Source organism: Canis lupus, chromosome 33 (assembly GCF_011100685.1).
Source record: "Canis lupus familiaris isolate Mischka breed German Shepherd chromosome 33, alternate assembly UU_Cfam_GSD_1.0, whole genome shotgun sequence".
NCBI lineage: Eukaryota > Metazoa > Chordata > Mammalia > Carnivora > Canidae > Canis > Canis lupus.
In genome coordinates this window covers 28,772,197-28,796,409 of record NC_049254.1, presented here as the reverse complement: position 1 = coordinate 28,796,409, position 24,213 = coordinate 28,772,197, and the positions used below count along the sequence as shown (strand labels likewise).

The 24,213-nt window shown below is 43.0% G+C and overlaps 1 protein-coding gene and 1 long non-coding RNA gene across 2 annotated transcripts in view; one reads left to right on the top strand and one right to left on the bottom strand.

Annotated features, from left to right (window-relative positions):
- Positions 1-15,013, top strand: part of SLC12A8 (solute carrier family 12 member 8) — a 131,613-nt gene extending 116,600 nt beyond the window's left edge. The window contains exons 11-14 of the mRNA XM_038583067.1: positions 5,632-5,729; positions 6,274-6,391; positions 10,739-10,799; positions 14,519-15,013. Of these exons, the coding sequence (XP_038438995.1) occupies positions 5,632-5,729; positions 6,274-6,391; positions 10,739-10,799; positions 14,519-14,681 (440 nt within the window). The 3' untranslated portion in view covers positions 14,682-15,013. The remainder of the gene's footprint in view (positions 1-5,631; positions 5,730-6,273; positions 6,392-10,738; positions 10,800-14,518) is intronic.
- LOC119867345 lies at positions 12,944-21,806 on the bottom strand. Its single transcript, XR_005383404.1, has 5 exons — positions 21,441-21,806; positions 20,343-20,435; positions 17,837-17,902; positions 15,978-16,104; positions 12,944-14,980 (listed from the first exon to the last, which is right to left on the bottom strand). It is a non-coding gene; the product is annotated as an uncharacterized LOC119867345 (long non-coding RNA).
- Between the last annotated feature and the right edge of the window lie 2,407 nt (positions 21,807-24,213).

The following is a 24,213-nucleotide window of genomic DNA, read 5'->3' as shown; positions in this document are numbered from 1 at the left end:
TGTCATCATATTTTCCTTAAGTCACTGACATTGTATTTTTTTTTAAAGATTTTATTTATCTATTTGAGAGAGAGTGAGAGAGCAAGCATGAATGAAGGGAGGGGCAGAGGGACAGGCAGATGCCCGCTGAGTGGGGAGCCCAACACAGGGCTTGATCCCAGGCCCTAAAATTGACCTGAGCTGAAGTCAGACACTTAACTGACTGAGCCATCCAGGAGCCTTTGACATTGTTTTTTTTTTTTTTTTTTTTTTAATTCTTTGAACATAATTAAAAAAAAGATTTTTATTTATTTATTCATGAGAGATACAGAGAAAGAGGCAGAGACACAAGCAGAGTGAGAAGCAGGCTCTATTGTGGAGCCTGATGCAGGACTCGATCCCAGGACCTGAGCCAAAGACAGACGCCCAACCACTGAGCCTCCCAGGTGCCCCTGAACATATTTATTATACTAGCTGCTTTGAAGTCTTTGCTAAATCCAACACCCAGGCCCACTCAGTGTTTCTTTGGATAGGAAATGGGTCAATTTCCTATTTCTTTGCATGTCTTATAATTTTTGGTTGAATACTAGACAATTTAGGTAATGCAGTATGACAACTCCTGATTCTGCTGTTTCCAGGTTTTTGTTTGTTTTAGTAAATTTTCTGGATTTGAACTATGGGATCTGTCTCCTTTGTGGTATGTAGATTCTGATGTCCTTACTCAGATTTTTATTCTTATTTTTAATTTTTAGCCTGGCTTCCTGGGGGTTGACCTTGAGTCTGTATGGCTCATAAGGCTCCACTGTCTGCCGGTGGATCTGTGTGGAGGTTGGCAAGCAAAGTTGCAGCTAGTTCTTCAGTCTCCCCTGGCTTTTACTTTTTGCCAGTCTCTCTTTGGGCCCCCCAGGCAGGAGCATAGTTTGCCATCCAGCCAGGGAAATAGGGGGGGATATAGTCCTTGTATAGCCCTTCTATGGCTCTCTCATTTCTAAATATTTCCATTAAATTTCTGGTTGGTCCACTACTTGCCCTAGCTGGGCAAGTCGTAGGCTAGCAAAGCTGAGGACTTTTCCCTTTTGGTTTTCTACTGTATTCACCATGTTTAGCTTACAAAGGCACAACTTACAAGTTTTCCCCGTCTGGCAGCAAAACTGCCAGTTTCTGACTGGTTCCATGCTAGTAAGAACCGGGCTGGGAATGGGATGCCAGGCCATAGGCTCTCACTATCCTGACCCTCAGTTCCAGCAGTTTTTGAAAAATAAATACTTCTTAATTATTTGTCTCCCTTTGATAAATTCCAGAGCCCCGAATAATTGCTTTTTATTATTCTATCTAGGTGTATACTTACTTCTTGTGGAGAGGATTCACTGACCTCTTCACATTGCCATAGCTGACAGTCCCTCTGGTTCATTCTTCTTCTTCTTCTCCTCTTCCTCCTCCTTATTTATTTATTTATTTATTTATTTATTTATTTATTTAAGATTTTACTTATTTATTAATGAGAGACACAGAGAGGGAGAGGGGCAGAGACACAGGCAGAAGGAGAAGCAGGCTCCATGCAGGGAGCCTAACATGGGACTTCGATCCTGGATCTCCAGGATCAGGCCCTGGGCTGAAGGCAACGCTAAACCACTGAGCCCCCTGGGCTGCCCTTCTTTTTATTTTTAATTTTTATTATTGAAGTATAGTTGACATAACATCTCTGGTTTATTCTCTCTGAAGATTCATCTTTCATGAAGTAACAAGAAATATGAAACTTTCATTTCCCTCATTGTGTAAGTATGTCTGGGGGAATTATATATCAAAGAAACAACTCAAAACCAAACAATAAACCATGAGATGTGTTCAAGGTTGTCATAATTCCATTGTTGGTGTTACTAACAAATTAGAAATAATTTAAATAACACTTGAAAAGTGGTTAAAAGAATTGTATTACCAACAATAAAATACCACATGGACTTGAAACATGATCCTTAGTGGACTATAGAAATGCACATTCTTGGTTTATATATGTTAACTAGAACTATGTATTTATTCTGCTAAAGATATGGAGTACATTTTCAGAGATGGTTTGATACTTATTTTGAATAATATCTATAAAATTACTTAATTTTTTATTTTAAAATTTGACATAATTATGTTTATTCTTTATTATATTTGATATTTTTAATATGCATGATGAATGGTTTTGTTTACCTGTTTGTTTTGCAAACTTTTGCAATGATAAAGTAAAGTCACCTTCTTCGTTATTATTCTAGAGTTTATACCATGAGAAACTGTCCCCTCCCACACTAGACTATAAGACTTGCTTCTTTAAGCAAAATCCTTGACAAGAAAAAAAAAAAATTCTTTTAGTCATTTTGGAAGGGGAACCATAGCTATTCAAAATTCTGAATTGTCTGACTGGTTGATTGTACTTATTCAAAGTAGTTGAGCATCCTTGCCTGAATTCTTCCTCACATTGCTGATGTATAAAATTCCAATGCGCTTGCCTGGAGGGCACACCCCTTCCTTCTTTTTCCCCCCAGGTTCCTCAGAAAACATACACACACATAAATTTCCCTTATGTACAGTGTAATTGAGATTGTATAAGATTGAGATTAACTGGGAAAGGGTGAGCTTAACATTTCACAGATCTCAGAGAAGCAAAAATCTAAGTCCTTAACCAATACCGTTCCTTCTTAATAATCCAAGGGAGAAAAAAAAAAAAATTCCAAGGCAGGCAACTGCATTTCACTAAGCCTGTGATTGAAAAAATGAATCACGCCTTGGGCATGTTAAAATTGTATAATTTAATTAATGGCAATCAACAGTATTCCTACTTTTTAGAAAAAGGTAATAAAGCCATTGATTCAAATCAATCATAAACTTTGGCGGAGTTTATTTTAATCCACAATTAATGAGAAGACATTTATTGAGCACCTCCTATACATAAACTTCTAAATGCCAGGATTTGGCATTTAGAGATGTAAAAGACAGTCATTGCCCTCAAGGTATGGAAGTACAAAAGATACGTATAATAGTTGGAAGCACATGATGAAGGCAGACAGATGTTGAAAGGATAAAGACTACTCTGGGGGCTAAGATGGTTTCTTTACTCATTTAACCACATGTAGAGAACATTGACTACATTTCAAACACTGTTCCAGGTGTGGGGGAACATTCTGAATAGACACAGAAAGTCTCTGCTGTCGTTGAGCTTATATTCTAGTAGGGGAAGACACATACTAAACAAGCCAACAGATATATACTGTGATGTCAGGAAGTGAGGACTACTATGATGAATAATAAAGCAGGATAACAGGATAGAGAGAGACAGGCTGGGGAAAAAGGTACTGTTTCAGATAGGTTTGCCAGAAAAGATATCTCTGAGAAAAGGATCTTTTAATGAAGAATCTAATTGTATAAAATGATGAGCCATGTAGAGAAGTGGGGGAAGAATTACGGCAGAGGAAATGGCATGTTTAAAGGTTCAGGTGGGAATAGGATTGGTAAGTTCCAAGAACAGCAGAAGCCCAGCAGCAACTGGAAAGGATTCGGCCAGGGGAGAGAGGTAGGAGGTGTGGATGTGAGGCAAGTGGAGGTCAGTGCATTGACCTCCCTGTAGGCCAGTGTTGTGACATAATCAGATTCAGGCTTTAAGAAAATCACTTTAAAAAAATCACTGGCTTAAAAAAAAAAATCACTGGCTTTATGAGGAATGAATTGTATAGAGAGAAGTGAGAAGAGTCAAAGCCTATTGGCAATATATTAAGGTAAGCTAAACTGCTAGAACAATCATCAAAAATATACTTGCTCAAACACAGTGGAAAGAGCTCCTTCCATACTTTTGACTTTATTATCCTTCAGTACCTTGTCACGCAAAGTCAAGACTCAGTCACCATGTTCAGATTTCAGGCACAGAGAAGAGGCATACCTGTTCTAATACCTTGGTGCAGAAGTGGTGCTCACCACTTTTGTTCACATTCCACTGGTGAGAATTTAGCCATGTGACCACACCTCACTGTAGGAGATCCTGGGAAATGTACTCTGACTGTAGTCTCTACTATAGGAACACACTATAATAAATCAGATGAAAGATGAAGGTGGCTTGAACTAGGATGGGAGCAATGGAGGTGGTAAGGAATTGCTCATATTTTGGATATATTTTGGTGGTAAAAACCAGATTTACTGATGAAATAGATGTATGTGTGAGGAAAGAGGGGTTAAAGATAAATCTTCAGTATTTGAGTGAATGGTGTTATCGTTTATTCAGATGAAGAAGACTTGTAGAGAAAAGATTTCTGTTTTAGCCATGGGAAAATTTGAGGTACTTGTTTGCCAGGTAAGGGGAGATATTAAGAAGACAACTAGATATTCAAAACTTCAGTTCAAGGGAGAGGCCGATGATGATATAAACTTGGACCATCAGCATGTGGATAGTACTCAGAATCATTTGGGACTAGATGACGTCTCCTAGGAGTGAGGATATATGGAAATAAGAAGAGTACCAGGGACTAAATAAATGTTGGGATACTCCAGTATTTGGGAATTGGGAGGAGGTTGTAAGCCAGCAAAGGACACTGAGAAGGAGTGGCCAATGAGATAGGAGGAAAACCAGGGAAGAAAGGCATCCTACAAACCAAGAGAAGAAAGTGTTTCAATAAAAAAGAGATCATGTGTGTCAGATGCTGTCTGAAAGTCCCAGTAGGATGAGGACCATGAGTTAACCATTGAATTTGAAAAGTTTCAAGTCATGGACAAACTTAGGTAGAGTAGTTTTAGTGGAATGTTATATACAATCTTTAGAGTGAGCTGAGGAAGTAACGGGAGGTAGAGACTGTACAGGCAATTCTTTTGAGGAGTTTTGCTATAAGGAAGATAAAGAAATAGGGCAGTAGCTGAGAAGTGGACTGGGAAATATTTGTTTAGGTGGGGGAAATTACAATGTGTTTGTATTTGTTGGGGATGATTCAGTAAACGATAGAGAAATTGGTGCTGCAAAAGCATCATTTAAACAGGGCACAAGTGATAGGTTCTGCCTTGGATAAGAGCTGAGACTGTTCATCCACTGTGAAAGGAAGAAAGGCAGAAAAGAGGGTACAGATGCCAGTAGATTGGTAGATTTAGTGGTAAGAGAATTTGGTGATAAGAGAATACAAAAGCTCTCTTTTGAGAGGAGAAGCTATAAATTCTTTACATCAGAGAGTAGGAGAATGAGTTGACTGTGGAGGAATACTGAAGTATGGAAGCAGGTGAGGTAAGCAAGGGAATGCCATTAGTCTTGGACCACAGAATCTTAGGTAGGTAAGAAGGTAGTGAAAAGAGGAGGTAGGTAATAGAGAGCAAAAACATACTAGGGCAATTTGACTAAAGATCCCTTTGTAGTCTATGAACCGTTGGGGTGAGAGACAGTAGAGTAAATAAGAAAAAAAAAAAAGAGGTGATAGGCAGAGGGAGATAGATTGAGATCATGATTTACGAGGTGTAAAGTTACTAGTAAAGCAAGCCTTCAGTGTGGTGAAGGGAATTAATGGTTGAGGTGAATGAAAATTGTTTTTTAGGCTGAGTTACAAAATTGGTGAAGAGGAATTTATAGGTATTTGCTCATAGAAATAGAAAAGCGTTTGGTAACAAATTGGTAACCAAGGCTTTGGCTCATTTATTTTTTAGATTTCTTCCTAAAGTCTAGGCTCCAAGAGCAAGATATTCAGAGGAAACCAACTTCTTTCTATACCCACGTGTGCAACCCCTGGGTCTCCCTGTTAGGGGTGAGTAACTTCATCTTCATCTCAATTGTCCTTAAGAAAGAATTCAGGTAGAGATGTTGATCTAGGGCACTGCATAGGAGAGAGAAAGGACAGTCTTAACTAGGAGCAATGAGATTTGAGTGTGTTACATTAGAATTTAAAGGAGACTACAAATGGTAAGATTATATTTAATGAACCACTTATTTTAATCAATGGTTTGCTTTAAAAATAATCACCTGTGATAACCTGTGGGTCACTAAATTTCTAGGCATACCAAATTAGCATAATTTAACTCTAATTTGTTTCTTCTAGGGAGGAGTAGGACAAGGAACTAGGTTAGAATATCTATTTATTGATTGTTTTGATTACAGGGTACTTTTGCCAGGTATCTTCTCAAATATCTGCTTAAATGAGATTTTGAATTATATGTGAACTTCAACTGTTCAGAATTGATAGTGATCAGAGGTTGATGAGAGGGACTATTGTTTCTTATGGCCCTGGGCTTGTGGCTTGCTTACTGTGTGATAAGCCATTAGGTGACTTGCCCTTCCTACTGTTTCCACAGGCTATTGGGTCCCTTCTCATCATGTTTGTGATTCAGTGGGTCTACACACTCATTAACATGGGTGTTGCTGCCATTGTGTATTTCTACATCGGTCGGGCCAGTCCAGGGCTTCACCTTGGTAAGCAGCAAAACCTTTTTTTTTTTATTTTTTTATTTTTATCAGAGCCTTTTTGCCACCATCTTCCTTCTTCTCCTTTAGCATTCATTGAAAAAAATGCATTTTGACCTCCTATTAAATGCCAACACTGACTCAACTATGAATCCTATTTTCAAGTAGCTTATAGTCCAAGAGGAAAAATATAGCAGCACACAAATGGTAACAAATAAAAAATAACGACTTCTGAGATTGATTGCTTCCTAGCCTTTTGGCTAAGATCAAGTGTAGCAACTTCTGAGAATTTATAAGACATCTGACAGTAAAATTGGTAACAACGATAGCACAAGGGCCTGGAGGAAAGAAATGGAAATATACTGTTTTAGGTTTCTAATACTACTGTGAAATACTATAATATCACTTAAAGGTAAACAATGATAAGTTTAAAAGATATACTACAAACTCTAAAGCAACCACTAAAATAATACAACAAAGAGATATAGCTAATAGGCCAATAAAGAAGATTAAATTGAATTTTAAAAATACTCAAGTCATAATAAAGCAGGGGGAAGAAAATGATAATAAGGGACATATGAGACAAACAAAAAACAAATAGCAAGGTGGTTTATATAAACCTATCCATAAGCACACTAAATATAAATGGTCTAACATTCCCAATTAAATGGTTAAATGTTCCCAATTAACACTGAGATTGTCAGATTGAATAAAAAAGCATTATCCAACTATATGCTGCCTACAAGAAATCTGCTTTAAACATAAAGGCACAAATAAATTAAGAGCAAAGGGGAGAGAAAAGGTAATATCATTATAACATTAATTAAAATAAAATTGAAGTGATTGTACTAACACCAGACAAAATAGATTTCAGAAACAGACCAGAGATAAAGAGGGTCATTTCTGAAAGGTAAAGGGAAAAATTCTTCAATAGGACAAAACAACTTTAATACTTATACACTTAGAAACAGAGCTTCGAAATCATGTGATGCAAAACCTGACAATTGCAAAAAGAAATAGAAAACTTAATGATTATAGTCCAAGATTCTGATACCTCTCTCTCAATAATTGCTGAAATAAATAGGCATAAAATCAGTAAGACTTTAGAAGACTTGAAGAACATTGTCAACAAACCTGACCAAACTGACATTTATAGAACATTCCACCTAATGACAGAGTATACATTCTTTTTGAGTATACATGAAACATTTACCAGGATAGACCATAGTCTAAAAAGAAGAAAGTTCTGAAATCAATGACCAGAGCGTCAAGAATATAGAAAGTAAGAAACACAATCAGCACTCTGATTGTATATCTGTTATTCCTTAATGATAAAGCTGTTTTAAAAAATACAGTTGAGAGCCCTTTTCAGGAAATTCCATGATGCCTCAATTTAAAATGGCGCAGTTAGTTTCAAGATTCCAACCTAAGAAACTAGAGAAAGAAGAGCAAATTAAACTCAAATAAGAAGAGAAAAGGAAAAAAATAAAGATCAAACTAGAAATCAATTTTAAAAATTTATATAGAGACAATGCAATGAGACAGAAATCTGTTTATGCGAGATCAATAAAATTGACAAACCTCCAGCTAGACTGATTGGCATAAAAGGAGAGAAGGCACACAACTACCTATAGCAGGAATGAGAGAGATAACATTACTAGAGTCTACAGATATTAAAAGTAAAACAAAGAAATAGGGATCCCTGGGTGGCGCAGCGGTTTGGCGCCTGCCTTTGGCCCAGGGCACGATCCTGGAGACCCGGGATCGAATCCCACATCGGGCTCCCTGCGTGGAGCCCGCTTCTCTCTCTGCCTGTGTCTCTGCCTCTCTCTCTCTCTCTCTCTCTGTGACTATCATGAATAAATAAATAAAATCTTTAAAAAAAAAAAACAAAAAAAAAAAAAACAAAGAAATATTATAAACAGTCATAGGCCAAAAAATTTGGCAACTGAGATAAACTGGACAAATTCTTTGAAAAATGGAACTATTAAAGCTCACTCTAGAAGAAATATAGGGCTATTTAGGTGATTTACATATCTTGTCATTAAAACCCTGCCCCCAGAGAAAACTCTAGGTCCAGACGGCTTCACTAATGCAAACTACCAAATGCTTAAGGAAGAAAGAATATTAATTCTATAGAAACTCTTTGAAAAACTCCACACCAATATCGCTCGTGACTGTAGATGCAAAAACTCATGACAAAATTTTAACAAGTTGAACATAAAATATATAAAAAGGATAATATATCATAACAAAATGGTTGTGTCCCAGAATTTAAGGTTGATTTAACATTCTTTTTTTTTTTAATTTATTTAACATTCTGAATCAATTAGTGTATTAGTTACAAACTAGAAGAGAACAACTACAGATATTTCTGAGGAGAAATTGAAGAGGAATTTAAAGAAATAAATGAAGAGATCTACTGTGTTTGTGAATAGGATTATCACATAGGATTGGATAGTCTGAATAATGTTGGTGGACTCTGGGCTATAGGTGTGGTCACTAGTTGTCCCGTACCTGGCTTTAGGGTGATTTAGGGCAAGGGAGTGTTGGCTTGGTGTGTGGAAGTTTAACAAAAAAGGTGATTGATTGGGGGTGAGGGCCCTGACTGGTTGGCTGGTTAGTATATCCAAACTATGCTCACAGGGAAGTCGGTTGCTATCTCTAGGAATTAGCTCCCATCTCCAGGATTAAGGTCATACATTCCAGAGCATCAAGAATATAGAAAGTAAGAAAACACAATCAGCACTCTGATTGTATGTCTGTTTTTCCTCAGTAATAAAGCTATTTTAAAAAATACAGTTGAGAGACTTTTCAGGAAATTCTATGAGGCCCCAATTTAAAATAAAGCAGTTAGTTGTCAAGATCTAACTAAATCAAACCATAACAATCCAGGCAAACTGAAAAGAAAAAAATCCTTTAGAATTAGAACAGTCTGATGTATAGTTTTGAAAGAAAAGCACTTCAAACATTTTTAGTCCCATCTACATTAAAAATAATGCTTTAGAAAAAGTTATGCTAAGGAGAGGTCCTCCTATCAGCTAGTTTAAGGGATAGATATATTTTAATTAACATAAGGGATTACATTAGTAATTTCTTCTGAATTTCTCAGAAATTAGTTTAATATTAAGAAATTTAAATATTTCCCAGAAATTTATTCTCGGGAAAATATGAAATAAAATATCAGGCCAATCTACATCTAAAAACTTAGATAATTTAGAATCTAAATGATCACAAACAAGAAGGATCAGTAAAATGTTTGTGTTTATTTTCTTCCTTCTGACAGTATCAAAATATATTAGGAACTTTCTCTTGCAGTTGCAGATATTAATACAAATCTAAAATCTGGCCCTCTTTAACCACAAGAACCCTAAATGAAACTGAGGAAATACACGTTATCAGCTGCATCCTGTTGACATTAGCCAAGGTTCTAACATAAGCCCTGTAATGCTAACGTCCTGATTATATATGGAATATTATCAACCAATTTTCAACCAGCCATATATATATATTTACGTCCAGTGTCCAGCCTTAGGGTATACATTCACTCCACTTTATATATGTATATAATTTGGAGAAGCACTTTATAAAATTACATTTGATTTGATTTCCTAAAGTTCTATATAATTAATTATGTGAGATTTTTTTAAATCGATACCAAAGAAAGGATGGATTTAAAAAAAAAAAAAAAACAGTTGATAGTCCTCGACACCTGGATGCCTCAGTGATTGAGTATCTGCCTTTAGCTCAGATCGTGATCCCGGGGTCCTGGGATCCAGTCCCTGTATCATGCTACCTGTAGGGAGCCTGCTTCTCCCTCTGCCTATGTCTCTGCCTCTCTGTGTCTCTCATGAATAAATAAATAAAATCTTTTTTAAAAAATTAAAATAAATAAGTAAAATAAAATCCAAAATCCCAAGAAAGATACTAAATACAGTGCTGCAGAGGATTTGCTAACTTCAGTCTTTTTTGATAATTTTTTTTCTTAAATTCACATTGATAATATGTTAAATACATGCTATAAAATCCCCTTCTAGACCATTCACTCTTTTTTTTTTTTTTTTAATAAACCATTCACTCTTTAAGCATGCAAAAGACGTTTTTTTCATCTTGGAGCACTCACAGTACAATACCCACAGGATCTGGCACTTAGAATGTTTCAAAGGGTGTTAAGTGAACAGTTGGCTCCATATGTAGACACATCAGAGCTGAAGTTTGAAGTGAGATTATCATGATACCAAATATCCTGACATCGGATACACTGATTAGAATAGGATTTATCAACTTATCAATTGGGTCTGGATGTAGAGCCTTTATTAATATTTATATATATATATGTACATGTCTTCCCTGCAGGATTAGCCTCTAACTTCAGCTTCTTCAGGTGGATGAAGTCCCTTCTGATCCCCTCCTGCAGGTCTGTGCTAATCTGGGGCTCTGGGAGGTACTCAGGGTGTCCAGTCCCTGGTTAGGTGTAAGGGAACCTGACATTTGACCACCTCGAGGACACTCAGACTCCACTGTCACTGCCTTCCACCATCCTGCTCCCCCAGCCTCAGCTCAGCAGGAGCCTCCTGTGGCTCAGGTCTTCTCTTCATACCCTCAGGAATCATGAACAGAGGCTTTATCTAGAATCTGATTGCTGAGTGCTGAGTCAAGAGAGCTGCTGTCAGTGAGTTCACAGTCTAAGACGCACCAGTGTCAGTACACAATCATACACAAGACTAAGGCCTGAAGGCCTCCCCTCCTGCCATCCCAAACCGGAGGCAGTTGAAATGATTGTGTTGGCAAAAGCGCAGAGGTCAAGTACAGAAACAGAGCAGAGATTCTGGAGGATTTCTGTGGGCCTCCCATGTTCAAATACACAGGGAAAGGGAGAAGCAGGAGGAGGCCTCATGTCGAAGGTAAGATTTCAGGAGTGCTCTAATCTCTTTCCTCTTCCTCCTCCACCCTTCCGGTACCAATGCTTCCTCAACTTTGAAGGCCTCAGGACTCTGGAAAATCACTTCCCTCCTCTTTCAATACCAGTGAGGAGTCAGACCTGCAGGCTGGGAAAATCCAGGCAGGACCCAACCAAGTGTTTGTTTGGTTTCATTTTGTTGGTTTGTTTTTGAAACTGTAGTTATCTGGGTTGCATTTCCCAATATTTCCACCTTCTGTACCCTGACATTGCTGATGGATGATGGGAGCCTTTCCCATTGATCCCAAATGTTAATTCAGAATCCTCTTTTTGTTTTTCTTTCCATTTTTCTTTATTGTGATAAAATAGACATATCATAAATCTTATCATCTTAACCATTTAAGTGGACTCCATGCCCAGCGCGGGGCTTGAACTCACAACCCTGAGATAAAGACCTGAGCCGAGATCAGGAGTCGAACATTTAACTGACTGAGCCACCCAGGTGCTCCCCGCCTCTGCCATTTTAACCATTTTTAAGTGTGCAATTTAGTGGCATTAAGTACATTTGCATCATTGTGCAACCATCACCACCATCCATCTCCAGAACTCTCCATCTTGCAAAACAGAAAGTCTATCCCCATTAAACAATAACTCCCCATTCCTCTCACCTAAGAATCCTTCTAAAACAATGCTTTGCAAGCACTACCAGTCTGTTCAAGTTGGCAAAAGAAATGAACCCTTGGTGCTAGAGCCTACGATGATGAACAACAAGAAGCAGGGGCTATGGAAACCATCAGGGAGAGGCTCAGGAGGAGGTGGTGTGTGAGGGGAGAAGCCCTGTCCTCTGCCTGGAAGCTGGGCTATTGTCCTTTGTGCAAGAGTAGGAGGGGGCAGGTCACCCCTTGGCCTCTCTTCCAGTCTGGGGCACCAGGTTGGGTGACTTAGGTCACAATATACCAGTACTGATCTCTCTCCCCTGCCACCGAGTCCTGAGGAAAGTAGAGGTTGAGGGGACATAGATTCTGTATAGAAGCTGCCTACAGAATCTGGAGCTGCAGGTGGTGTGTGGTTGATAGTACTTGGCTTATCTGATTCACAGGAATATTTTTAGGCATTTCTGGTTTTAAAGCCTATTAAAGACCATGGGAGGTCACTACACCTTAAGCTGCACTCTGAATTCCAGGAATTTCACCTCTGAGGTCACCATAGTACTATTGAGAAAAAACAATGTCTTTGGAGGAGATTATTCTTAGAAAAGGATAATGCTTTAGATGGAATAGAACCCAGTGCACACTATTCATTCACAGCTCCGTGGGCTTGTCAAGTGGGTGATGGAGGCCTCAGCTAAGTCTCAACATCACACTTGCTGGCCTCACATGGCTACTGGATGAGATCCTGTGGTGGTTATTCAGGAAGGTTAAAGGACCGAGAGAGGAGGATTCACTTAAAAGTAGAAATTGCTATTTTGTAGTTTCAAAGATTTTGTTCCCCTCACTTCCCCTAGATGCTCTTCAAAACCAAAGAAGAATAATACTGTAGAATGTGTTTGGGCAGGGACGCCTGGGTGGCTCAGTGGTTGAGTGTCTGCCTTTGGTTCAGGGAGTGATCCTGGGGTCCCTGGGATCGAGTCCCACATCGGGCTCCCTGTGAGGAGCCTGCTTCTCCCTCTGCCTGTGTCTCTGCCTCTCTCAGTCTGTGACTCTCATGAATAAATAAAATATTTTTTTAAAAAAAGAATATTTTTTAAAAAAGAATTTTTTAAAGAAAGAAACAAAGAATTTGTTTGGGCAAAGGACTTTGGCTATGTTGTTCCTTCTGTTATGTATACAATTCCCAGAATTATGTGAAATAAAGCCTAACCTTGACAGGGCTTTCTTCCCAGAAGTCCTAGCAAGTAAGAATTCTCAGGCCATTCTAGTCTAAAAGTGAAGCATAGTATTTACCTGAACTCAGAAGAATACAATGGTTTTACCTTTAAAAGAAAAAAAAAAAGCATTAACAACAAAAAATACACTGGCATAAACACCTTGTATGTTGACTATGTTACTTCTTGAAGATTCACCCTTTATAGCAGCTCACTCATTTCTCAGAAAATCTCCATGTATCTAATTTAGATATGTTCTCAGAAAGTGGCTACAAGCCTTAGTCCTGTGACTTCGGAACTTCTATTGTCAGAGGCAACCGGCACTTCCCACTGAGGTTCCACGAGTGCAGGAGGTCAGGTTGCTCCCTCTTTAAAGTAATTGTCGAATATATTCTTTAAACAATCAAACATCACTACTCACAAAGTAGATTCCTTTTGAGTAAAATGTTGAGGAAATCCCTGCCTGAGGTGTGAGTTAAGGACCTACGATAGACTGAGGGAACCGAAGATGAGAAATCAAGGCGGCAGAGGTCTGATGGCCTGGGCGGTGAGGCTGATGGCAGCGCTGGGACTGTCCATCCTCTGCAGGCGCTCTGACTGCCGGTCTGATCTTTCCTACTGCATTCTGCCTCTAGCACTTTCCTCTTGTATCTCACATTTTCCTTTCCCAGTTTATTCTAACTCCAACTGTGTGTAGACACTTCAGTGACAATGGAATCCACAACACGACTTGCTTTTTGTCTTCAGGCTAATTTAGTGCCAAAAGTCTTTGCAGCTCCCCTCATAACTGCTTCCTAAGTAAACCTCAGCCCCAGAAATCATTCCTCATTCGATGTTCTTTCCAAAGAACCAAAGAGAAAGCTTCTCTTTCCACTCTTGGTTTTCCAGCCTCTCCATCCCATTACTTCATTTGGCAAGAAAGCAAAGGAAAGCTGTAGGGCCCCAACATGACACCATTTGGAAGGTTATCCTTGAGGGTTGTCTCCTATTGGGTGGGTACAGTTTTATATGTTTCTATTAAAGAGAGGTAAAGATCACTGTCCTCATTTGATATTTATTTTTTATAGTTTGGGTTATTTTATTTAAATACATGTTAATCTGGGAAACGAACAAGGGGTAGTGAAAAGGGAAGTGGGTGGGAGGTTGGGGTGACTGGGTGATGGGCACTGAGGGGGGCACTTGGTGGGATGAGCACTGGATGTTATGCTATATGTTGGCAAATTGAACTCCAATAAAATTTTTTTAAATAAATACATGTAAAATAATAAGCACAATGACATTTTTTTGCAAAGCATTATTCTATCCTAGAGGAGACATCTCCACTGTTTAACACTTTTTCTATCTGACCGCCTCTGTGTTTCTCTCCCTGAAGGAGCTTGAGATCTCCCCAAGAGCAGATAATTTTGGCACCGTCCCTGGCTAGGGTTGACACGAAGATGACTCAGCTCACCCAGGAGAACGCAGACTTCGCTACTCGGGATCGCTACCATCATTCCTCCCTTGTGAGTCGGGAACAGCTGATGTCTCAGTACTGAGGTACTGAGTACTCATTAGTAGGCAGCCCAGGGACCCTCCTCTCTTGGAGCTGTCCAATGCACAATGGAGCCACATCCCAGAACCTTCATGATGCTGGTTCTCCTCAGTAAGAAACTCAAAGACCTGTCCTCCCACTGCTGGTCTGGACAATGGAAATCTGTATTCTGGTCTGGGAGCACCCATCTCACCAGGGTAACCACTGGAATGGCTGTGGCTTCCAAAACATGCACCCAGTCTGAAGAGCTCCATACAGACATCAAGACTTGCAGGTGTGGAGAATCAGGTCAGGTTGCTTGTTCTGAGGGCCACAATAAATGATTATTTTAAATTTTATTGTATTATTTTTTGAATAAATAGTACACTCACATGGTTCTAAACATCAAAGGATAATCATATACATAGTGAAAAATCTCCCTCCCATCCTTGTTCCCCATATGGTCATCCCCTGCCCCAGAGGTAACCACTGTTCTTACATATACTTCCAGCCTTTATGAATATACACGTAAGTAGGGATGTGGGTTCCTATTACTCCTTTTTATACACAAAAGGTAGACTATTCTACATGTGTTCTTCACCTTGCTTTTCCCCTGAACCTGGACACATTTCCATATCAATACGTACACAGTTTCCTCCTTATTTTTCATTGTATGAATGTGGTATAATTTATTTCATCAATTCCACAATGATGACATTTGGATTGTTTCCAATGTTTCGCTATTATCATCAGTTCTGCAGTGAATAATTTTGTACATATGTACAAGCATAAAGTCTATCTGTAGGATAAAGTCCCAGAAGTGGAATTGTAAGATCAAAGGCCACCTGCATTTGCAAGCTATTGTTGTTTAGGGAAGGTCTTTTTAATTAAAAAGTTAAATTACCGTGAAATGCGTAATGGGGACTCATGTTCTCGAAAGCCTTTGTGAGCCCCCAGCTCTGTGGACACCTTTGCAGCTATGTTACAGTATGAATGCACGAGGGGACAGGACTTTTTTGGCTCCTCTGTGAGTTCAGGGTGGCTTTCATCACAAGCATGCAGTCCTGGGGACCAGGCCGTAGCTTCCCCCTGGTAAATCCGGCACCTGGACCCGAGTTGGTGGGTTCCCTGCTAAGCCAGAGGGAAGTACCACTGGATCCGTTCTGATCCCTTTCTTCTGTAGGAGACGCTCTCAAGCCGGTGTGTGTGGAGACTCACCTGAGAGCCTTGTTAAAAGTGCAGATTTCTGCACCTCATTCCATAGATTTCTTACTTGGTAGGTTTGGGGTAGAGTCCCGGACTTGCCATTTTTAATGAGTACCTCAGCGATTCCACGCAGGCCGTCCTGGGGCCCTGGGTTGAGGAGTGTTGGCCCACTGGGTGGAATAGGCTTCAAGCCAGCGGGGTGGGAAGGTCATGATGAGGGGCCAGTTGGATCTTATTCTCTCCTAGGAAATGAGGTCAAGTTTATGATGACTGCTTATGCACCACGTGAGTTAAACACCAGACTCCCGACCATCGTTAGAAGCAACTTAAAGCAAAGTCCATTGGCGTGTGGGAAATAGTAGCTTCATACAGTGACCGTATTCATGAAGGCCAAGGTTGGTGATCTCTGAGGGCCCTTTCTAAGAAGAAACTGGTCTAAGTTTCTCTTTTTTTTTTTTTTTTTTAAGATTTTATTTATTCATGAGAGACAGAGCAAGAGGCAGAGACACAGGCAGAGGGAGAAGCAGGCTCCATGCAGGGAGCCTGACATGGGACTCGATCCCGGGTCTCCAGGATCACACCCTGGGCCTGAAGGCAGAGCCAAACCACTGAGCCACCCGGGCTGCCCCTGGTCTAAGTATCTGAAACATATTCTCACAGTTCTGGAGGCCAGACACCCAACATCAGTGTCACTGAAATCAAGGTGTTAGTAGGGCTGTGCTCCCAGCGGCTCTGATCACTGGGATGAATTCCAGCCCTGCCTCTTCCAGCTTCTGGTGGCTGTGGGCAGTCTTTACCCTTTGGCCACATCCCTCCCATCTCCATGGCCAACAGCCTCAAATCTCTCACCTCCATGGTCACACCCCCTCTCCTCTGTGTGTGTGATGTCAACCTCTGCCTCACTCATAAGGATCCATGTGACTGCATGAAGGGTCCACACACACAATCCAGGATACCTCATCCTAAGGGCCTTAAGGCTTTGGGATGTGGCTATCTTTTGGGGTACCACTTCTCAGCCTACTGCAGAAACCTTAGATGATTCTGCATTTTGCTCTTTTGAATTCTGCAGAACAAGCTGGAAAAAAGTAACCCCTCTGAGATGATGGTACTGTTGCAAACCATACACAGCAGATTCAAGTATCCAGGATAAGAACTTCCCCAACATCATTAATGTTACGGAAAAGAGGAAGAGGAGAATGAGGTGAAGAATGCCAGCGTTCCACTCAGTGTTGGGGTAACTACATGAATAGCTCACAGTCTAGTGTGGGAGACAGATACTAAACTCACTGAATACTCTAATTAGGTCTGAAAAATCTCGTGTTTAAGCCCAATCATTTTGTATCAAAAGTAATAGTAACCAGTACAGCAGTCATCAGATCTTAGCCTGGGATCCCCAGAGAGCAAAAGTTTATGTGCTGTTGCTTTCTTCGGGTGCACACAGGGAAGCAGAAGTGAGAGAAAATGGGAGGGAAACAGAGAGGAAGGCTCGGCATTGACTTAGCAACCACTCAGCATCAGGGGCAGCTGAACGCTTCATCTCGAAGGACCCTTTCTGAGAGCCTGTAGGGACACCTGCATCTCAAGACCTTCTTGCAGAGGGAGGAAAGGATGAGAATTCATCCACTGGTTTTGGTTTCCCACAGTCCAAGGTTAGCCATGAGATGTAAGCCACTCCCCACCTCAGTGCTGCCCACGCGTGTGATTTGCACTGTATGAATACCCACCAAATTCTACAGCAAACAGCAACCGGTGTGCATGCCGTTGGCTGGAGCCCAGCAGAACTGGTTTCCTGCGGTGGTGACTGAGATGAAACAATTGGCCTCGGCCCCAGAGACAGGTGGGACAGAGTGATCTGAGTTGGCACCTAAGAGATGTTGTATACAACTTGTATAATAACAAAGGTCAGTAGTAAGTGCAGTTGTCAGAAAAATGGGAACTAGGTGTCACTAGATCATTCAGACGAAGTTTGCTTACCTAAAGGATGCTCAAAACTGTCCACAGCACGGTCGGGATACATGGCAGTGAGACTTGGAACATTTTCTAAAAGAGACAGAGGGGAAGATTGCAGCCTTAAGATTTTTGTCAAGAAGTACACAGCTGTAGTTGAGAATGAGTAAGTGTGTGAATGAGTAAGGATCATCTCAGACCTTCTAGAACCATGGATGTCTCCTTTCACACCATACTGTCTATTGAAAATCTATCCAATGATTCATCATCCCTCCATCCATCTATCTACCTACCCACTCACCTGTTGATCTAGCCATTTATCCACCCATCCAACCATTGATCTACCCATCTACCTACCCAACTATGGCTGGAGCAGCACCTGTACACATGCCCAAGACCACCTCACCTGAGCCAATCTCAGAGCTTTATAATGTAAAAATATAATCACAGGCCACTCAGACAGAAATGAACTCAGCCACCACCCTTAAACTTTCAGGGTGAGTACAGCCCAATTCTAGAGCATTCTTGAGTTCAGGGCTGAGAACCAGAACAGAAGTCATTTCTCAGATGTCTCTGGGAATCATGCTAAGTCTTCTGACCTACACAATAGAGTATATCCTGCACAAACAATTATAAATCAATGTGGAGGTTTGAGGTTCCAGATTCCATCTTCCACCCTCCCCTCCAGGTTTCTGACTGAGGGAGTATAGTTAAAGGATGGGAAAATGTGCTAATTTATGTATTAATACCCGGACAAGGGTATAAGAGCTATAGGCGGGAAGGCAGCTGAGGTCAGAAGGTTGAAGCATGTCTAACTTTTGAACCTAAGAATTCACTTCTCCCAAGGACCCTTGGATGAGGAGCTGGAATCAAGGAAGACATTGACCAGCTGGCCTTACCACCCAGTAACCGGTGAGCAGAGATCGTACAGTGGCCACACATCGCCTTTCAATCCTGGGCCCTGTTCACCAATGAAATGTGGCCCCAGATTTGACCAGTTAGACTGGCCTCCCACTCCCACGGAGAGGAGCAAATATAGGATGCCAGTGGGGTGGGGACAGAAGTGTCCCTTGCTTCTGCAGTGCTGTGGCCGAGGGAGCTTGGGCGGTAGCTCCATCTTCTCCATGGGCACCGTAGGTGAGACATGGTGTTTGGGGGAAGCGGAGGTGGAGGCGGCGGCAGGGAGTGGCACCTGCTACCACTGGCCCCATGTCCCCTACGGTGAGGAGCAGCACAGACAGAAAGCAAACCATCTACCGATCACGGCAGTGGTTCTTGACGTCTGCGAGCCCAACATTCCAGAGCAGAGGGGACCCCTGCCTCAGTGGGCCGTGCTGCGCCTGGCCAGCTCTCTGTAGCACTCGGCACCTGTGTCACACTCTTTATTCCACTTAGAATGTTCTCTTCTGTTTTCTTTGCTTGGCCGACTCCTTCAGGAAAGAATTCTGATGTCACCTCTCTAAGAAAGCTTTCTCCAGCCAATCCTCTATGCTCTTAGAGGACTTGCTCATACTTTCGTAAAATAACTTTTTATACTCGTGTGAGGACCTGTATTTTCTCCTAATCTGCTGGCTAGTCAGGGGCAGGGACTATCTATGTCTTCCTCATCACTGTGTACCCAGAACCTAGCATAGTGCCTGCTGGTACAGAGTAGGTGCTCAATAAATGCTTCCTGAGCAACCGTTTGGATCACATCCGTCTACCGCTGAAAGCTTACACTCAGTCTCTGTTTCCCCGCTGCACTAAGTTTAAGGCAGTGGTTTTCAACCCCAGATGCACATCTAATGGGCATCACCTGGGAGCTTTTGAAGACTACTGATGCCCCGGTCCCACCACAAGAGATTCTGGTGAGGAACGTGTATTCCTGGCACTGGCATTTTATATATAAAAAAACTCCCCTGGCAACTCTCCTATCCTGCCAGGACCAAGAATCCCCAATGTGGCATCTAGACTCTCATCCATTTCTCCATCTGCACAGGAGTTCCCACTCGGAACCCTTCCCACACATATGGTCTCTTCCCAAATTGCTCTCTCATTCAGACCACCCTTCTGTCCCCACCCAGACAAGGGCAGGGACCCTGCAGGCATGCGTCCCCAGAGCACCCTGGGAGTGTGGGGGAGCTCCCTGAGGGTGCAAGTCTCAGAGCACAGGGTTTGTCTGGGTTGGATAGGAAGGAAGAATTGGGTGGAACTTGTAGCGGGTGCCTAGGCTGCCTCCAGGCCAGTGTGTGGACCGCACTGGCGTCCCTACACCAATAAATGGACCCCACGTTGGCCGAGAGTACAGAGCCCTAGATTTGCTCTGCTAGTCAGCACCTGCGTAGCCCTATTTCCTGTCCCACACTCTTTTCCAATTCCCTCCTTACCAAGTGAGGACAGTACAGGGGAGTGGACAGGGCACCGGGCTGGTGTCTGAAGATGAGCTCAGCCTTGGCCTTCTGTGTGTCTTTTGTGGGTACCTCCCTCCTCCTGTGGGGCCCGGGCCTATGGCTCGGGTCCCTGCAGCTCAGCCAGTGGGGTTGTTCTTGCTTACCTAGATGAGGAGCCCTCAAATGCCAGGGCTACTTAGAAGGAACAAAAGATGTCACGGGCCATATATTTCCACTTGCTCATGAGAAACCAAGACCTTTGGAAACAGGACATTTTGAGACATGTATTATCTTTTACTTATTATTTGTAAATTATTATTACTGATTATTTACTTATCTTTGAAACTTATTTGTAAATTATTATTACTTATTATTTACTTATTATTACTTATTTACTTATCTTTTACTTAGCTTTTATTGTCCATAGTGGATCAGAGATTAGAGAGATCTTTTGCCTAATGAAAGTCACAGGTTCAAATGTTCCTTTTTTTTTTCCTTCAAATTTTAAAAATAGAGAAATCAAGAGACTCCTATCGTAACCATCATTTAGTTTAACCCATACTGAAAGAGGTCAGGATGGTGATGACCCACGGCGGCAGAGAGTGGAAGGGAACACGGGTATTTTCCCCTCTGAGTGCCGAGCACACAAACGTTCTATTAGTGAGATTCATTGAGCTCTGCAGGACACGTTTATGACACAGCACAGGCGTACTTTTTTCTATGTAGACCACATTTTGATAAAAAGTTTCAAGTGGTTGTTCATGCCCTCAGAAATTGAGACAACACAGAGAAGCACCCAAATTCTTCAACCAATTTTAAAAATAAAACCCCAAAATAAAAAAATAAAAATAAAACCCAGAGAATGTAAAAGTTGGTTCCGCAAAGATTTTTGTACGGGCCTTTCGTTCCACGTAACAGTTTGTTAAAGAGAAGAGACAGAAAGGAGGAGGAGAGGAAAATTGCGCATGAGCTGATTGGAAGAAAGCCACACACAGAGAAAAACAGAACAGCCTGATGGAGAAGTAGAGGAATGGATGGGCCCAGAGGCGCTCAGTGATGTGAAGTGAGACACGAAGAAAAATAGACAAGGAAAGAAGTAGAAACAGCCCCACGGAGGAGACACCTGTCAACAGAGAAAGACCCAAAAAATGGGGGGTGCCAAGGGTGAGAGGGGGGAGCAGCCTCACAGATGAGGCAAAGAGGAGCCACGGGAGGGGGATCCCGCTGAGAGGGAGGTAAAGGTAAAGGTGTGGAGGTCGCACTTGCTCGCCAGCCGCCACCGGACTGTGCATCGGGGCCGCTTGTTCAAAGTCCGGGAGCTCTGTGATCCCACGAAGGTGTCGCCTCCCCAGGGACTCTGGATCGGGGCCCAGCACTTGGGACGCGCTCATCAAATAGGCGTCGACTTCTTGACCGAATGAAACGACGATGGCTGAAAGGCCAGGCCCCTCGGCCCTCGCTCGGCCCTCGGCCCACGGTGGGAAGTTCACCTGAGTTTCGCGCCCTCCCCCTCCGGCCCGCCCGGTGTCCTGGCATCCTAGGAATTTCCCTGCCTGCTCCAGGGAGGATTGTTCACGCTGGAAGGTTTTGCAGAATAAGGCCGCTTTATCAGAATCCTGTTGCGTCGGAGAATGTTCCTGGCTCATTGACGTTTACAGTGTGTAACCGATTTTATCGGAGGAATGTTGTTTGGAGCGGAATGGTCCTTTCAGATGGGCAGACAAGAAAAGGAAGGTCATTCGAGGACCAACCCCAAGCTAAGTTGTTACTCAGCCTTGCTGTACATGATGCTTGGGAGCCCGGCCAAGCCGTGAGCCAGCCTTCCTCCCTGGAGGAGGTCCCAGAGCTTTGCAGCCGGACGGTGGTGTTTCCGGCTCCTCTTGGCCCTCGGTGCAAACGCACAAACGCATGGGTGCGCGGAGGCAGCAAGGGGCTCCCTGGGCCTGGGGTCCGGCGCGCAGCCGGGCAGCCCCGCTCACCTGCACAAAATGAGCCATTCCTGACATTTCAGAAAGGGGACAGACAGTCGCAGAATAGGGAGATGGGTTTATTGTTTTAGATCTTTTGTCAAGCCCCCAAGGCACTCTGTTTCTGGGGCTCTGAACAAAATGGTGCTGGTGTAGTAAGTGTCCGGGGTGGGTGGGGGGCTGGAACTCTCTCTCCTTGGGGTGACCCTAGTGCCGCCAGGGTCAGGAGCCTCAGTCCGCATGGGTTCTTGTGCTGAGCGGGAGGCAGAGGCTGAGACAGGAAGGGGGGGCGGGGGTCAAGTGAGGTCAGAAGTCTTTGTTCCTGGTGGGAGGGACCGTACCCCGAAGCGGGAGAGGACTGAGGTGCCCCAGCTCAGGCCAGGGATGCTGGACGCTCGTCAGCAAAGGGAGGCAAGCTGGGAACAGCTAGAGCTGCTGGACACCCTCCAGTAATTTCTGTGAGCCCTTGACAGGGCTGGCCACGCTAGCACAGTTCTCTCACCCTCTACGACTGTTTCTAAACTTCTTCGTTACAGTGGGTAGAACTGTGACCCCCCAGAAGGTAGGTTCAAGGCCTAACCCTTGGTCCCTGTGAACGCGACTCGACTTGAAAAGGTCATTATGGATGTAATCAAGTCGAAAGGAGGCTATCCCCATTAGGCCAGCCCTAAACCCAAAGGCTGTTGTCCTTCTAGGAAGGCCACGCGAAGACACATACACCCGAGGGGAAGTGGCTGGGCGGCTAGAGTGACGTGTGTACGAGTCAAGGAACACCAAGGATCGCTGGCAACTGGCACAAATTAGGACAGAGCAAGGAATAATTCTCTAGTAGAGCCTTCGGGGGGGGGGAGCACGGCCCTGTGAACACCTGGGTCTGGAAGCTTCCAGCTTCCAGGTCCGTGGGCAGTGCACGGCTGTTGGTTTACACCATGTTTGCAGTACTTTGCTAGAGCCGCCCTGGGAAACACATGGTAATCGTGTTCCTTAAAATTTCCGATCCCTCAGCGCCCCTGCCCCTCCACCCTTAGCCCATCGCTTCGTATTTGCTATTTTACAGAGAATTGGAAGTCCTCAGCCCCAGTCCAGACCCTTTGCTGTGCCACCCCCCGCCCAAGGCCTCTGCCGCCCCCTCCCGCCCCTCAGAAACCCTATCCTGCCAACCACCTTTTCTCTCTCTTAGAGCTTCGATTGTCCTCTCGTGGGCACACACCCTTTCCAGGTTCACATGTTTCCCTAAAAGCAAGAAAAACTCCCCTTCAAAGCCAGACTCTCCTGAGACTTCATGTCTTCATTTCTCGCTCTTCCTTATTCTTTGCTGCATCTGCTCCAGCTGCCGCGCCGACCCCTTCCCTAGGGTGGCCACGGGGTATTTTTGGCCAGCACCCTACTTGACCTCTCGTCGGGGTGCATGTCCTTCCTCTCATTCCAGGGATGTGACTTCTCCTGGGCTCCCTCCCCAGCTCCTCCTGGCTCCTCTCCTCTCCCAGCCATTTCAGCCTGAGGCCGCCGGGCTCTTTTCTAGGTGGTTTCATTCCCTTGTGTGCAGCACATCGACCTACACACTTGACATTGCCTCCCCGACGGCCCAGAGCCACCCAGACCCGAGTCCAAAGCAGAGCTGACGACCTTCACCTCAAAGATCCAGCTCTCCTGCGCTGTCCCTCGCCTGTGAATGGAACCAGCATCCAGCCAAACACAGAGGCCGAGACTCGGGAAACCTTTGACCTCTTCTCCCTCACCCTCCACGTCCATCAACACACCTTGTGGATTTTGCCTCCTACAATCTCGAATCCATATTCTTCTGTGAACCGATCTCTAGCATCCTAGCCCAGGAATTGTCATTTCTCACAGGGACTCCAGGAGTTCAGGCATCAGCTCTTGTTTCTAAGTCACTCCCCAAATCAGCCATCAGTGACATGATTTCCATGCCATTTCACTTCTCCAACCCTTTCTCTTTTCCACCTCCCCAACACAAAGCCTTAAAATGCCTTCCCTAAATTCTTTTTTTGTTAAGATTTTGCTCATTCATTCATTCATTCATTCATGAGACAGAGAGAGAGGCAGAGAC